Consider the following 14705-nt stretch of genomic DNA (forward strand, 5'->3'; position numbering starts at 1 on the left):
TGCATATCCAGCCACAGGTGTTTCGATTGTCATCTTCTGCTCATTGACATTGCTCAACTCATTCTTTGTTTTAGCTGTCTGTTTTTTTTTATTAGTCTATCATTTGTAGGAGTTCTATCTTCATTGAAGGCCTGCCCTATGGGCTGAACATCTGAGCTGATGCAATTTTGGCTTCACTTTAGATGAATTTAATTGACAACGATTATCAAAAAGAAAAAAAAATCGTGTCATTCAATTGTGGTCTCTGCTTTAAACAGGGAAACTAGTGCTTGTATATTATTTGTCTGTGATGTTATGTGTGCTTGTATATTATTTAGAAGTGATGTACATGATGTGCTTCTTTTCCATCACTGTCTACATGCTATTATTCTGTTTGTTAGGTGATGTACATGCCTACTGCATGGTGAATATTTGCCCTCGAATTTTAACAGAAGAATTGTATTAAACATGTACTGTATTATTGCCGTACGTGATTTTTTCCGCTGGATTTTTGAATAGTATTATTGCTGTTTTGTCCGTTTAATGCCTTACATATCCATGCCCGTTTTTTACTGTACCTGAACTTACTAACTATGCTCACAAGTCATGATGGCTTTTCTTCTTTTCGAAAAAATCACTTGGCTGTGTTAGTTGTAATTTTTTTCGTTGGTCCTCTGCCTTTTCGGGTTGCATTTCAATTAGTTTTTTCTTACAATAAATATAATACCATAAATATATATTGGGAGAGGATTTCCCATGAGGATAGTGTAAGAGTTAATCTACATGCTGCACCAATGAAGGTTTGGAGGATGGTATCATTCACATGAGGTCCACATGGTTAGAATAGGAGAGAGAATGTCAGTGTGGGCCACACGGTTCATTATGTGAGAGAGTGTATATTAGAATCTACACTCTGGCGGCGTATGTTCCTTTTTCCCATATATTTACATATTATATTTATCTATAAGGAACGACTAAGTTTAATTAACAGTTGCACATTGTTGTCACCAAAGTGGTGAAGTGAGAAATTGTACCCTTCTTTTGATTGCTCTTTGTCTTATTCCCAAAAGTTAGGTTCTCTTTGGTATGTTTCTATTTGTATTTATGACCTATTTATGAGCAATCATTTATGAGAATAGATTATGGACTATAAATAATAATCGTTTGGTTGCTACTAGACATAATATATTATTAGGGAAAAGGAAGCATGCACCGTGGCGCCGTCCTTGTGCAGATTCCAATATACCCCTCTTGCATAATAAACAGTTGGGTCTACAATGACACACTCTCCCCTATTCTGATCATGTGGGTCCCATGTGGACCCATGTTCTGTAGATCCTCATTGGTATAGTATGCAGATTCTTACACTGGCGTTGTGGGAAACCCTCCCCCCAAAACTTTTGTTTTTTTAATTAGATGTACATGTACGTGTATCTACGCATATTTACCAACTATGCTCATGAGCATGTCCACAAAAACAGGGCAAAATGATGATTTGATCGTTATTTAGAATACCTACAGACGAGAGGGAGAATGGAGAAGAGGAACAGCGGCGAACTATAAAAGTGCTCGCTCCCTTCTCTCGGATCTGTCTGGATCATCTCACTCCCTCCCTCCCTCTCTCTGTCTCTCTCTGTGCGTTCTTTAAGTCAAACCATCGTGCCTGCTTTTCAATCTTTAGTTTCTTTCTGAAGAAAATAATTTTGGTTTCTCTCCAATTGGCAGACAAGAAGAAAATTATACACTAATGGATGTTTTGTTTGGATCAATTCATGTTCGAGAGCTCCTTTCAACTCAGGAATTTGAAGAATCTTCTCCACTATCAGCTCCAGATCTCCGCCTCCTAATTGATCGACTTCAAATCCGATCACTCCATATAAAGGATAAGGTTCAGGATTACATCCTTTCTCACCATAAAGATTTCTCTGAGATATTCTCACGTTGCTCTGAAGCTGTTTCACGGACTGAAAACATCTCTGGAGATGTCTCCAACATTCTCCAGCTCATCTCTGATAACCCGATCGATATTGAGATTCAGAACACAGTGGCAGAGATCAATAGTACACGGAAAGAATTGAAAGAGCGGAAGGAATTATTGGTTCTAGTTCAAACAATAGTGAATCTGATTCGGAGATTGAGGTTGGTGAGTGAGGACTTGGGGACTGGGCGGATAATAAATGCGTCAGAAGCACTGAGGGATTTGAAGAAAGCATTATTGATTCATGATGAGGAGGTTAAGGGGAGAGAACCGCTGATTTTTAGTTTGTTGAGGAAAGAGTGGATGGATTGCTTCGATGAGGTAAGGTTTTGGTTATCTTATTTATTTGTATTATTGAAAAACTCTATTTTTATTTGATTTCAATTTGTGTTTGTAGGTTCAAACGGTACTTGTGAGGTTGATGGAAGCTGCTATACGCTTTGAGCCAGAGAGTGGTATTCTGAGAGTTAAGTTTCAGTTGGCTATGGATGGGGTTGATGCAGTTGAGTTCAATAGCGTTTTGACAGCAATGGATGTGAGTGTGTGCTGAACCCAGTTTCATAGTATACTATAACTTGATGTGTACTCCGTAAGCAAACACTGGTGAATAAGCATATAAATTGAGAAATACACATAAACAAAATTTTGTTTGTGAATTTTTATTTTATAAATTGGAGAACACTAACATGTGTTCCTGAGTTTGGGGGTGATATTACTTGATTTTTGTGATTTGTACTATTTACCATCTGCAGATAGTTGGCATTCTTGATTATGGGCTTGCAAAGATAGCTGACTCTATCATGAAGTATGTCATTACTCCATTAGTGAGTAATGGGCATCCCGGCGTTTCAATAGAAGAATCAAGTCAAAACTATGGGGGAATGACTGAAGCAATTCTCAACTTGGTTCTTTCCTCTGATTCTAAGGTAACTGGGCCACATTTAGATCTGTCTAATCCATGCTTTAGTTGTTTTCGAAGTTCCTTTATCCTGTTGTACAAAAATGATCTGAATGTCTATGGTAAAAGGCTGTCAGAAACAGGAATTTGAATAAGGAATTTTAACATTACAGCAATATTTTCATAAATACTCCTTTTTCAATCCAAAACAGAATATCTATCCCTAAGTTTCTGTGATTTTTGTAAACTTAAAATCAAATTTTGAAATAGAAAAAAGAATTTGTTGGGCAAAAATTCATTTCACCTAGGTGAACTTTTAGATCAACACCCAATTCCTTCCCTTTGTTTCCCATCGTGAACCCTGTCTCTCCATTTCCCGCAGAAACCCCACCCCTCTTCCTTCGATTTTTACTGAAACTCACCCCACCCTTCGACTCTTGCCCAAAAAAAAAAAACCTTTCTTCCCCAGTCCCCACTGTAACAATTGAAACCCAACCTGTAACAACAGTACCCCAACTCATTCCTTTGATTCCTGCAGGCCGCCCTTTTTGGGTTCCGTCAAATTATTAAAATAAAAAAAAGAAACCTTCCCCTTTCGGTTCCCAACGTCACTACACAAATCGAAACCATACACCCTCCCTTCGATTTGGCAACAACCCTCGACCTTTTTCATCTCTGGCTTCAACCATCTCCCTCGATTTGGCATCCCTTTGATCCTAGAAACAAAACTCCCACCGCCTTCCCCTCTTTCTCTCGTGTGACCTCGACCGGACCCTCTCCCCCATCTAGGGTTCCAAGGAGTGAAGAAAACATACAGAAAAAAGAAAAGAAAAAGAGTTTCAGAGGAAGTGGCATACCTGATTTCCAGTATTATAGTTGAATCACGGCACCTCGACGTACGTCTGGAGTTGGTGTCCTCACCAAGTCGAATTGAATCTCCTGGTCTTCCGCCGAAGCTTTCTGGATTCCTGCCGCTCCCTAAATTCCTGTTAGTCACACATCACAAGAGAAAGGAGACAACCTCCCTCAACACGTCTTCAACTGCTCCCAAGGACCCCCATGCACAATAAGTTTTTTTTAACCCAACTTCCTAATTTACCCCCCACCTTTAGTGCTTTATTTCATTAATTCTCCTTTATATTTTTTTCTTTCCTGAATTACTCTTCCCTTCCCTTTTATTTCTAGTCTATCCTATTTTTCTTTAGCTTCCAGCTTTGCCCCCCACTTTTAAGTCCTGTTTGATTTTAAGTGGTATTTCTTTATTTCCCAAAGAGCCCCTGCCTCATTCTTTAGTTCCTTTTAAGCTCTTATTTTTATGTTCTTCCAAGTATACCCCTCCCATCATACATATTACACTTGTTGAATTTGTTTCCTTTGTTAGATCAAGTTCACTTTAATTACAGTTCTGCCACCTCCCTTATAAGCCTACTTTTATTTACTGTTTTGCCATTGATACTTGACTTGAGTGTCCTATTACTCCTGTGGGCCCATTCTGATTCCAAATAGTGTTTCCGGAACCCGGAACCGCCACTAATTTGGAAATTCTATCCATATTTTAACCATGGTTACCAACAGTGAGATTCTCCAACAATTCAACTCCTATAAAGGTGAGACCAATTCCAAAATTGACTGTCGCACTGAACGTGCCAATACCTTCACCACTACTGTCAAGTCTCTCCATACTATGATGACATCCATCCAAGGCCGACTGGTGGCTTATGATAAAGGAAAGAGTCCTATGCAATATAGGGATTCTTCCTACTCCATTCCAAAGGATCCGTCTCATGGTACACTGCCACCAGCACCACTACCATATGGATCTGGTTGATATGATGATTATGGAGCTGAAAGAGGAGTGAAGTTGGATGTCTTCGATTTTCATGGGGATAATCAATAACAGTACCTTGACTGGGCTTGCAGTTTGGAAATATTTTTTAGATGGTTTGGGTTGACTGATGCCCGAAAGATCTTATTTGCAGAGGCTAAACTGAAGGGCACGACTCGAGTCTAGTGGGGACTCAAGGCATTGGGTAAGTCACTACTTGGGCTGAGATGGGTGAAGCCATGAACCGGAGATTCTTGCCTACTAACTACAAGTAGCGCATGCACTTCAGGTTTGCACAGTTGAAACAGGAAAGCATGACAGTTGTGGAGTATGTTGCCAGGTTTTACTCTTTAGCCACTGATCTGATTTTGAGTGGGGTGAAGGGGTATTAATGGTACAGTTCCGCAATGGTTTGCACCCTCAGATCAGTGCTGCACTAGCATCCAGCCGATTGCCTAATGGAGGATGCTGTACAGGTGACATATCAGGTAGAGGAAAGTCTGAAGTAGCCATACACTCGAAGGTCTTTTACAGATACTTTCCCTAGGGGCTAACAACTCTAGTCAACAATAGTCTGCCCAGGGAAGTCATTCAGTAAACCACAGGCTAGTGGTTCATCTATGGCATCTTCACGACTTAACTGACCATAGTCTCCACCTCAGCATGGTTCCGACAGACCTCCTGTGATGCCAAGGGCTGCCATTCAGTGTTTTATGTGCAAAGGATTCATGTAGCTAAGTCACTTAGAGGGCTTATTTCCGGGATGGGTTGTTTATTGGGCCTTTGATTCTGTGTTTATTTTGTAATTGGCCAATTTAATAAGCCTAAAATATGGGTAGAAAGTAGGAAAACGCGATTTACTTCTATAAAACTATAAAAGAAGAAAAAGAAGAAGGAATAGAGGGAGGAAGAAGAAGAAGATATGCTGCAACTCTTGGGAGTCACATCCGTTGGGTTGGGACTTCCTATCGATTCCAATATCGATTCCAATAAATAATAGGGAAAACCCCCAAAACAAGAAAAAGACAGAAATAACCCCATAGAAGAGAAATCATGATTAGTGCTAGCGCTAATCATGATTTCCCTCCCCCTCTTACATCAAGACTTCTGACACTCCCCCTCAAGTTGGAGCATAGATGTTAATCATACCCAGCTTGTTACAAATATACTCAACCCTTACACTTCCCAAATACTTTGTAAACAAATCAGCAAGTTGCTCCCCTGTTCGAACATGACAAGGAGAAACAATCCCTTGTTGCAGCTTCTCACGAACAAAATGACACTCTATCTCAATGTGTTTCGTCCTTTCATGAAACACAAGATTAGCAGAAATACGGATAGCAGCCTGACTATCACTCCACAAAGTCATAGGAGAATTGTCAACAAACCCAAGTTTACTCATAAGTTGTTTCACCCACATCAGCTCACAAGTACCATGTGCCATTGCACAATACTCTGACTCTGCACTAGACCGAGCTACAACGGTTTGTTTTATACTTTTTCATGACACAAGGTTCCCTCCAACAAACATACAATAACCTGAAGTAGACCTCCAATCAATTGGAGATCTTGCCCAGTCAGCATCTAAAAAACCCTCAATCCTCCCATGACCATGATCAGAATATAGGGGACCACGTCCAGGAGCCTTCTTGATATATCGTAAAACCCATATAACCGCATCCCAATGAGACGTCCGAGGAGCGGACATAAACTGACTCTATACACTGACAAGAAAGGAGATGTCAAGTCTAGTCATAGTCAAATACTTGAGTTTCTCTACAAGTCTTTGATACCTCTCAGGATCTTAAAGAACATCACCATCATCTGCTATAAGCTTCAAATTCGGATCCATAAGGAGTATCTAGAGGTTTAGTACCTAGCAACCCTATCTCTGAAAGCAAGTCACTGTGAGAGCGAAATCCCTTTCCTTGATTGAGCAACCTCAATACCCAAATAATATTTCTGTCTTCCCAGAACTTTAGTTTGAAACTGTTGTCCCAAATGTACCTTCAAGTTCTCAATACCTAAAGAATCATCTTCTGTGATGACAATATCATCCACATAAACAATAAAAAATATCCTTCTTGCATCAGAATGCCGGAAAAACACCGAACGATCTGTCTCGGGCAGTGTCAGCCCAAACTTAGACACAACATCGTAAGCGCCAAACCACACCCAAGGCGTGTTTTTGCCCATACAACGATTTCTTCAACGTACACACTTTACCAGACTCCCCCTGAGCAACAAACCCAGGAGGTTGCTCCATATATACCTCCTCATGGAGATCACCATGCAAGAAGACATTTTTCACATCCAGCTGAAAAAAGGCCAATGATGTGTAGCAGCCAAAGAAATCAAAATGCGAACAGAAGTAAGCTTTGCAACAGGAGAAAAAGTATCCAGGTAATCCACACCATATACCTGGGCATAACCCTTAGCAACAAGTATGGCCTTCAAATGAGCCAAGGAACCATCAGGGTTGACCTTCACCACAAATATCCACCGACAACCTATAGCGGACTTACCAGAAGGTAACAAAACAAGATCCCATGTCTGATTCTCCTCCAGCGCAGATTATTCCTCAGTCATAGAAACTCTCCACCCAGGACTAGACAAGGCTTCTACAACATACTTAGAAATAGGATGACGCTCAACAGTAGACAATCAAGTAACAAAACCAGAGGACAAACCATTTTAGGACACAAAGTCAGAAATGGGATGTATGGTACAACTCTGAACACCCTTACGAAGAGCAATAGGTACATCTAAATCAGAAATATCAGGAACTGCAGAAGAAGAGGAAGTACCTATCGTAGGATCTGCCGGCAAAGAAGGCAAGGTAGAAGCATTGAACTGGGTGGTGTATCTCTCCAAAGGTGTAATACGGGGTGGATCCTCATTCGGAGGGCGACGCTAAAACACATCAAAAGGTTTTATAGAATTAGGAGGTGGAGTAGATGGCAAAGGAACCTACAAACCAAAAGAATTTTTGACAACATATACGAGCAGATCATCACTTAAAGCTGAAGAAACCAACGAAGACTCAACAAAAGGAGTAGATTCAAAGAAGGAAACATCAGTTATCACAAAATATTTATTTAAATCAAATGAATAACAACGATAACCCTTTTAAGTTCTAGAATACCTAAAAAAAAGACACTTAAGAGCTCTAGGATCTAACTTAGAGCGATCGGGACGATGATCCCGACTCCCAAAAACACGTGGTGGTAACACAAACAATGGAGCAGAAGGAATCAACAAAGGATATGGAATACCACCACATAAAATTGAAGAAGGCATGCGGTTAGTGAGATAACACGCAGCCAAAATAGCAGCAGCCCAAAACGGTTGGCCACTTTCATCGCAAACAAAAGAGACCGAGTGACCTCTACTAAATGTCTATTTTTCCTCTCGGCCACACCATTTTGTTGAAGTGTGTCCACATAAGAGGACTGATGAACAATCCCATGCTGAACCATAAAAGCACTGAAAGGAGCTGAAAAATATTGTTTAACATTATCACTACAAAGGATTTTCAAGGAAGTACTAAATTGATTCTGAATCTCAAGAACAAAGGCACAAAAAATTGACAACAACTCAGAACGGCTTTTCATTAAATAGTCCTATTAACTCTAGAGTAATCATCTACAAAAGTGACAAAATAACGAAAACCCAACTTTTAAATTACCGGACAAGGGCCCCACACATCTGAATGAACTAAAGAAAAGCGTTGATCAGACCGTTTATTAACTCTAGGGGGATAACTACACGGTGAAGTTTCCCAAATTGACAAGACTCACAATGGAAACTAGAAAAAGTCCAAAAACGACTATCTAAAATCTTTAACCTCTCCAATGAAGGATGACCCAAACGACAATGAATTTGGTGAGGAAGCGCCACACTCGAGCACGCCACAACTGATGTGTCTTCAAGGAGATGCAACCTTCTAGAAAACTCCAATTGAATCCATTTGATTGGTGACTTCTGAATAGACAATAAATTAAAAGGAAAATTAGGCAATAAGAGACAAAAGACAATGACAAAGAAAGGGTAACATGCACAGTGCTTGTACCCCCGAACCTTTGCTAAAGATCTATCAACGAAGGTTTAAAGTATTGGTATCGGGCGATTTTAAGAGATGTATCGTATCGTATCGTATCGGAGAGACGTATCGATTGGTGCAGAAATGCATGAAAATGATCAAAATACACAGGGAAATACATTTTTGGACACGAAAAACAATATAAACAAGCAATATATGTCATATATCATGCATATACACTAAGAATTGTGAATAATGTATAACCAGACAAGTGCGGTATTTCTAAATTGTTATAAAAGATGAGATTTTTTACATGCAGAGTCACTCTATTGCCATGAAGAATGTCGGGGTGGATCAAACTCATGTCTGTAAGGGTCTTCAAGAATAAGAGCAACTAGGATGATGTTGTGTATTAATCGAACATAAGCACAATACTGACCCTTAAAGAAGCTTTCGGTTTTGGGTGAAAAATGGTAGATTTGAGTTCAAATCTTTGCAAATGTATACACAACATGCATTTAATAGTTAGTTGAACCTATTCACCTCGAATCATAGCACACAAAAAAAAGAAAAAAAAAGAAAAAAGAAAAAGAAGATTTGAAGCAAAAGATCAAGTTTTTTGGAAAAAAACCCTACCTTTTCCCTTTCAAGTGTTGAGTATGTCTTGTATTCCAAGGATTCGAGTACGATGTGGATCTGACCCGACCCGACCCGACTCGACATATTTTGTGGCACTACCCAAAGGGAGAAAAAGTTGAGATTTAATTCGTGAAGCAGAGGGTTGGGCCGATAGATTATAAAAGATGAAAAAAGGCATGTGTATCGATATGTATCGGTACGTATCGATACATTTAAAAAAAAAAAAATTGAAAGCGATGCGTATCGGTGTATCGATATGTATCGACCGTATCATATCATATCGATATGTATCGGTCGATACATATCGATACAATAGATACATTGTTTTTTTTAAAAAATAGATACGTATTGGTATGTATCGTATCAACACCGACTGATACCGAGACGTATCGTTCGATACGGTACGATACACACCGATACTTTAAACCCTGCCATAAGCTAACACAACATTCGAAGAGGACTCACGAAACGGAGAAAAAACCCAGTCATATGATCTGTAGCACCTGAATCAATGATCCAAGGATGTTAAGTGGACAAAAGACACGCAGTAGCATTACCTGTCTGAACAAGTGTAGCAGCGGAGAACTGAGATGATTGGGAATTCTGAAATTGAGTAAAGTGCTTATAATCTTCATCAGTCATCTTCACCGTCTTACCCTCAGATTGTGGAGATGAAGCAACAACAGAATCACTACTGGCTGAATTGGCAAACTGAGCTGGTTTACCATGAAGCTTCCAACAAAAACGTTGGATGTGACCAGGTTGCCACAATGATGACAAGTCTTCACTACCCCTGAAGCCTTTGAAGTAGTCTGAGTACCAGACACTGGGCCCTTACCAGCTCCACGACCACGACCAGCACCACCAGTTCCAACACTGCCCCCACGGTTAGGGGTGAAAGACGCCAAGGCTGAAGTTTCCACTTGAGTGGTATCATGTGAATTCTCACGTGAGACACGTAGAACTCTAGAAAAAGTCTCGGAAAGAGTGGCCTCTTTATTGCCATCAAGAATCGAAGAATGGACTGCATCAAAATCTTTACCTAGACCACCCAAAAATCCCATGACTGCGAGTTGCTCTCGCTGATTTTTTATCTGTTGCATGTCAGAAGTAATAGGAAGTAAGGAATTCAGTTCCTCATACATCCTCTTGAAGTCTCCAAAATACTGAGTCAAAGAACGACCCTTACAGTCTACCTGATAAAAGTCCTTAGAAAGCTCATAAATTCGAGAAAGATTGTTCTGTCCAGAATACAAAATATTCAGATAATTCCACAGTTCCTTTATAGTATCGATATGGGTCACCAGGTCAACAATATGGTGATCCATACAATTTAACATCTGCTCTAAAATTCATCAGTATCATCCTTGGTCTGTGTTAAATGCTCTCAGGACCATGACCAGTTAAAACCAGCCCAACAATTTTCTTCCATTGTTGAAAATTGTTGGCACGTTCCAACTTCTTTTCTACTAACTTGTTGGAAGAAGTTTCAGTAACAACAGATTTATTATCACCCATTGATTCAAACAATCTGTCCAAATACGATGCAGAATATGTCCAGAAAATCAATCCAAAATTGATGCAGAATCTGTCCAGAAAACTGTCCCAAAAATTGATGCAGATTGTGTCCAGAAAATCGATGCAGAATCTGCCCAGAAAATGATCCAAAAAAAAAAAAAATACTGATCGATATAACTGCCCCAAACAATCAACAACACATACCTGAATTGAGCTTGAAGCTGCAACCTTCTACTCCATAAATCGATCACCACAAAAAAAGAGGGTTCTCAATTCCGAAGCATGAACTAGTCTCTAAAAACCTCCAAAATACAGCATAGGGTGCTGTACCCCTTTAAACAAAAAACGAAAGAAGTCGCAAACCACCAACCAGAGATGAATCAACCAATATTGGTTGAAACCTTGAGAGAGAGGAGAACTAGATAATAGGGAATATGTAGCAGCCCTAAGGATGTTGCTTTGATACCATGTAAAACTATAAAAGAAGAAAAAGAAGAAGAAATAGAGGGAGGAAGAAGAAGAAGATATGCTGCAACTCTTGGGAGTCACATCCGTTGGGTTGGGACACCCCATCAATTCCAATAAATAATAGGGAAAACCCCAAAAACAAGAAAAAGACAAGAATTACCCCATAGAAGAGAAATTGTGATTAGTGTTAGCGCTAATCATGATTTCCCTCCCCCTCTTAACATTGAGACTTCTAAGAACTTCATTAGATTAGTTAGAGTCTTATTTTGAGTCTGTTTTCTTTATTATTTCACTTTCCTAGTCAATTTAGGCTACCGTATTAGCTAAGGATTGGGTTAGCCTTTCCTTTATAGTGTCTAAGTCTATTGTTGAATCTTCTAATAAGTTTGTAAGGGAGGCCAGCATTGTAGACGAATTTGAATGAACAGAAAAGTTGCTTATGCAATGTTGAATTCCTGAGATAGGATAGGTGAGAGGCCTAGGGTGAGATGCCCATTCCATTCCCCCATCCCCTTCCATTGATTTTTGTCACCAGCCCTAATTCTGCTGTAGCCGTTCTCAAGAAGCTGTTCAAGATTGGTGGAAATTCTCTGCAAGCAGTTCATATCAATCTTCTTGGTTTTCTTGTTGCTGCCTAGTCCAAGATCCATCGCCACTGCAGTGTTCAAGTCCCCATCATTGATTATTGGAAGGAATCTTGGGTCTCAAAATCCTAAAGTGCTGATCGGTCTTCTTTTCTCTCTACCGATTGTGATCTTCTAGTGGGAGTTTCTTCTACAGCTAAGATATCATTCAACTGCAGCTTCAACAGGTTATTACTTTGTAGGATTGTTTCTCTTTGGTTATCTTTTAAGATCTCATAAGTCTTCTCCAACCAATTTTGAGATCCCATTGCTCTCTTTCTTGTTCTTTGGAGGTTTTCTATTTTATCCTGTTTGGGATTAGACCTATTCTGGTTCTAGTCTTACATTATTTGGTATTAGAGCCTATCACCTCCTAGGGTTGATGTTAATACAAGGAAGATGAAGCCAGAAGTTCCTTACTTTGCTGGACAAAGGGATCCATACCTATTTCTTGATTGGTTGGATTCTCTAAAGGAATATTTTGATTGGTACAACCCGATAGATGCGCAGAAGCTTAGTTTTGTTTAATTCCGTTAGACTGGTTATGCTAAACAATGGTGGAAAATCCCATGAAGAGAGACTCAAAGTTAGAAGACGTGAACTTAGGACTTGGGAAAAGATGAAGCACGAGTTGAAGAACAAGTACCTAGCGGAATATATGTGAAGAAAGCTCTCCGTTCAACTATATTACCACCAGAAGGTATTTACACTTGAAGAGAGCGTGAAGCAACTAAAAGACCAAATGGCCTCTTTTGAGGAAACATTTAAAGCCACCGCCCTCCACCTCCAACGGATGCTACTGTGGCAGTCGTTGAAGTTTTAAAGATGGAAAAGCAACAAGAGAAGGAACCTCCAATCAAAAAATCAGAACATGAAGTTGAGGTTAATGTTGAAGACGTTCCAAAAATTTCAGTCGTCAAGGAAGAGTCAGTCCTTGATGTTTAGAATGCCGAGGCTTACATTGAAGAATTTATAGCAAGTAAAGTTGAGCAAATGGACAATGTGAAACTTGGTACTACAGTTGAGGAGGTGATTGAAGAAACCATTGAGGAGATTGTGACTCTGTGAGTGACAAAGAAGAACTTAAAGAGTTAGAGTTTGAAGTAGAGATGGTTGAAGACACAACTGTAGAAGGGCCCATGGACATGATTGCTGATTTCAAAGTCCAACACCACATAGAGTTCATCATGCCACCAGAGTTCTTTGAAGAGAAAGTTCCATGCCTTGAAGACTACATTCCTCACATCCACGATCTGCCTGAGTATTGTTATGGTTTGAAGACAGATGTTCACCATTCAAAGTTGATTTCTCCATTTTGCAAAATTTGAGGTCGAATTTTTTTTCAAGCAGGGGAGAATTGATGTAGAGAAGTCACTTAGAGGGCTTATTTTAATGAAAATAAGCCTTGGGACAGGTTATGTATGTATTGGGCCTTTGATTCTATGTGTTTATTTTGTAATTGGCCAATTTAATAAGCCTAAAATATGGGTAGAAGGTAATAAAACGGGATTTACTTCATAAGTTTAGGGCGGCAAGGCGACCTAAGGGGGTGAAGGGGTGCATAAGCGCTTAGGTGACAAGGCTCCCATCTAGGTGCCCAAGTGTTATTTTTTTATTTCCCATCTTTTCTAACATTATTTAGTACGCTACAATATGTACCTTATATCATAAAAAATCAACATCAACATTAAGCCTCATTAAGTCATAAAAAATAAAAATTAGGCAACATCAAGTCATCAAAAATCAATATTAAGTAATCAAAAATCAATATTAAGCCACATAAAGTAAAAAAAAATCAATGTAGAACTAGAAGACAGTAGGACTGAAGAAGCTAGCTATTGGAAGTTTGAAACATGCAAAACATACATTTGGTTGATACTGTTCTTAGAAAATATGATCTTATCAATAAGTAATTAAACTGCTCTCGATTTAGAGAAATGTTCTGGTTTTCTAAGAAGTTTGACTAATCAAATGATTTTATTTTTACATGAGACTTTTTGTATTAGGTATAACACAAAACCAGCTTTCCAATAAATCCAAGATTGCTTAAATCTGATTTATATTGAAGGGATTATGTTCCGGTCAAACCTTATTTGGTCTGTACGAATGTTGTCAAAATCGCTCTGAATGAATTTTTTTTTTAAAATAGAAAAACAAATGAATATTTTACCGCACTTTTGCTTTTTAGCAATGTTTTACCATAGTAAGATTTGTGGAATTTTTAGATATGAGAAAAAACTCAGCATTAGAAAGTTTAAAATTTCATCTACCGCCAGAAATCCAATTTTTGTTCTTGAACTGGGGGTTTGATTTTTTATCCTTTTGGAATTTGTTTTTTTAACTATTTTTATTGGATTCAAATAGGGGGGTATTTGCTGATTTATGAATAATATCTTGAGTAAATGTTTTACAAATATAAAAACATTTACTAAATGATATTTGGCATAAATAAGTGCTTGAACCTGGTCTGATACCAATTAAACCAGTGCAAGGCGCCCTACACTATGGCGGCGTCTTGATAACTATGAAGTTTAGTTAGAGTCCTATTTTGAGTCTGTTTTCTTTATTATTTTACTTTCCTAGTCAATTTAGGATACCTTATTAGCTAAGGATTTGGTTAGGCTTTTCCTTTTTAGTGTCTAAGTCTATTTTTGAGTCTTCTATATAAGTTTGTAAGGGAAGCCAGCATTGTAGACGAATTTGAATGAATAGAAAAGTTGCTTATGCAATGTTGA

General features: G+C 38.9%; 1 protein-coding gene across 2 annotated transcripts in view; it reads left to right on the forward strand.

Annotated features, from left to right (window-relative positions):
- Nucleotides 1-1526: 1526 nt before the first annotated feature.
- LOC122666742 (centromere/kinetochore protein zw10 homolog) overlaps nucleotides 1527-14705 on the forward strand; it is a 32794-nt gene continuing 19615 nt past the window's right edge. Inside the window, exons 1-3 of one of the 2 annotated variants that reach the window (XM_043862805.1) lie at nucleotides 1527-2278; nucleotides 2355-2492; nucleotides 2710-2883. In XM_043862805.1, the coding sequence (XP_043718740.1) occupies nucleotides 1727-2278; nucleotides 2355-2492; nucleotides 2710-2883 (864 nt within the window). In that variant the 5' untranslated portion in view covers nucleotides 1527-1726. The remainder of the gene's footprint in view (nucleotides 2279-2354; nucleotides 2493-2709; nucleotides 2884-14705) is intronic. The other variant, XM_043862806.1, reaches the window with a different exon arrangement.

The sequence above is a fragment of the Telopea speciosissima genome, chromosome 7 (genome assembly GCF_018873765.1).
Source record: "Telopea speciosissima isolate NSW1024214 ecotype Mountain lineage chromosome 7, Tspe_v1, whole genome shotgun sequence".
NCBI lineage: Eukaryota > Viridiplantae > Streptophyta > Magnoliopsida > Proteales > Proteaceae > Telopea > Telopea speciosissima.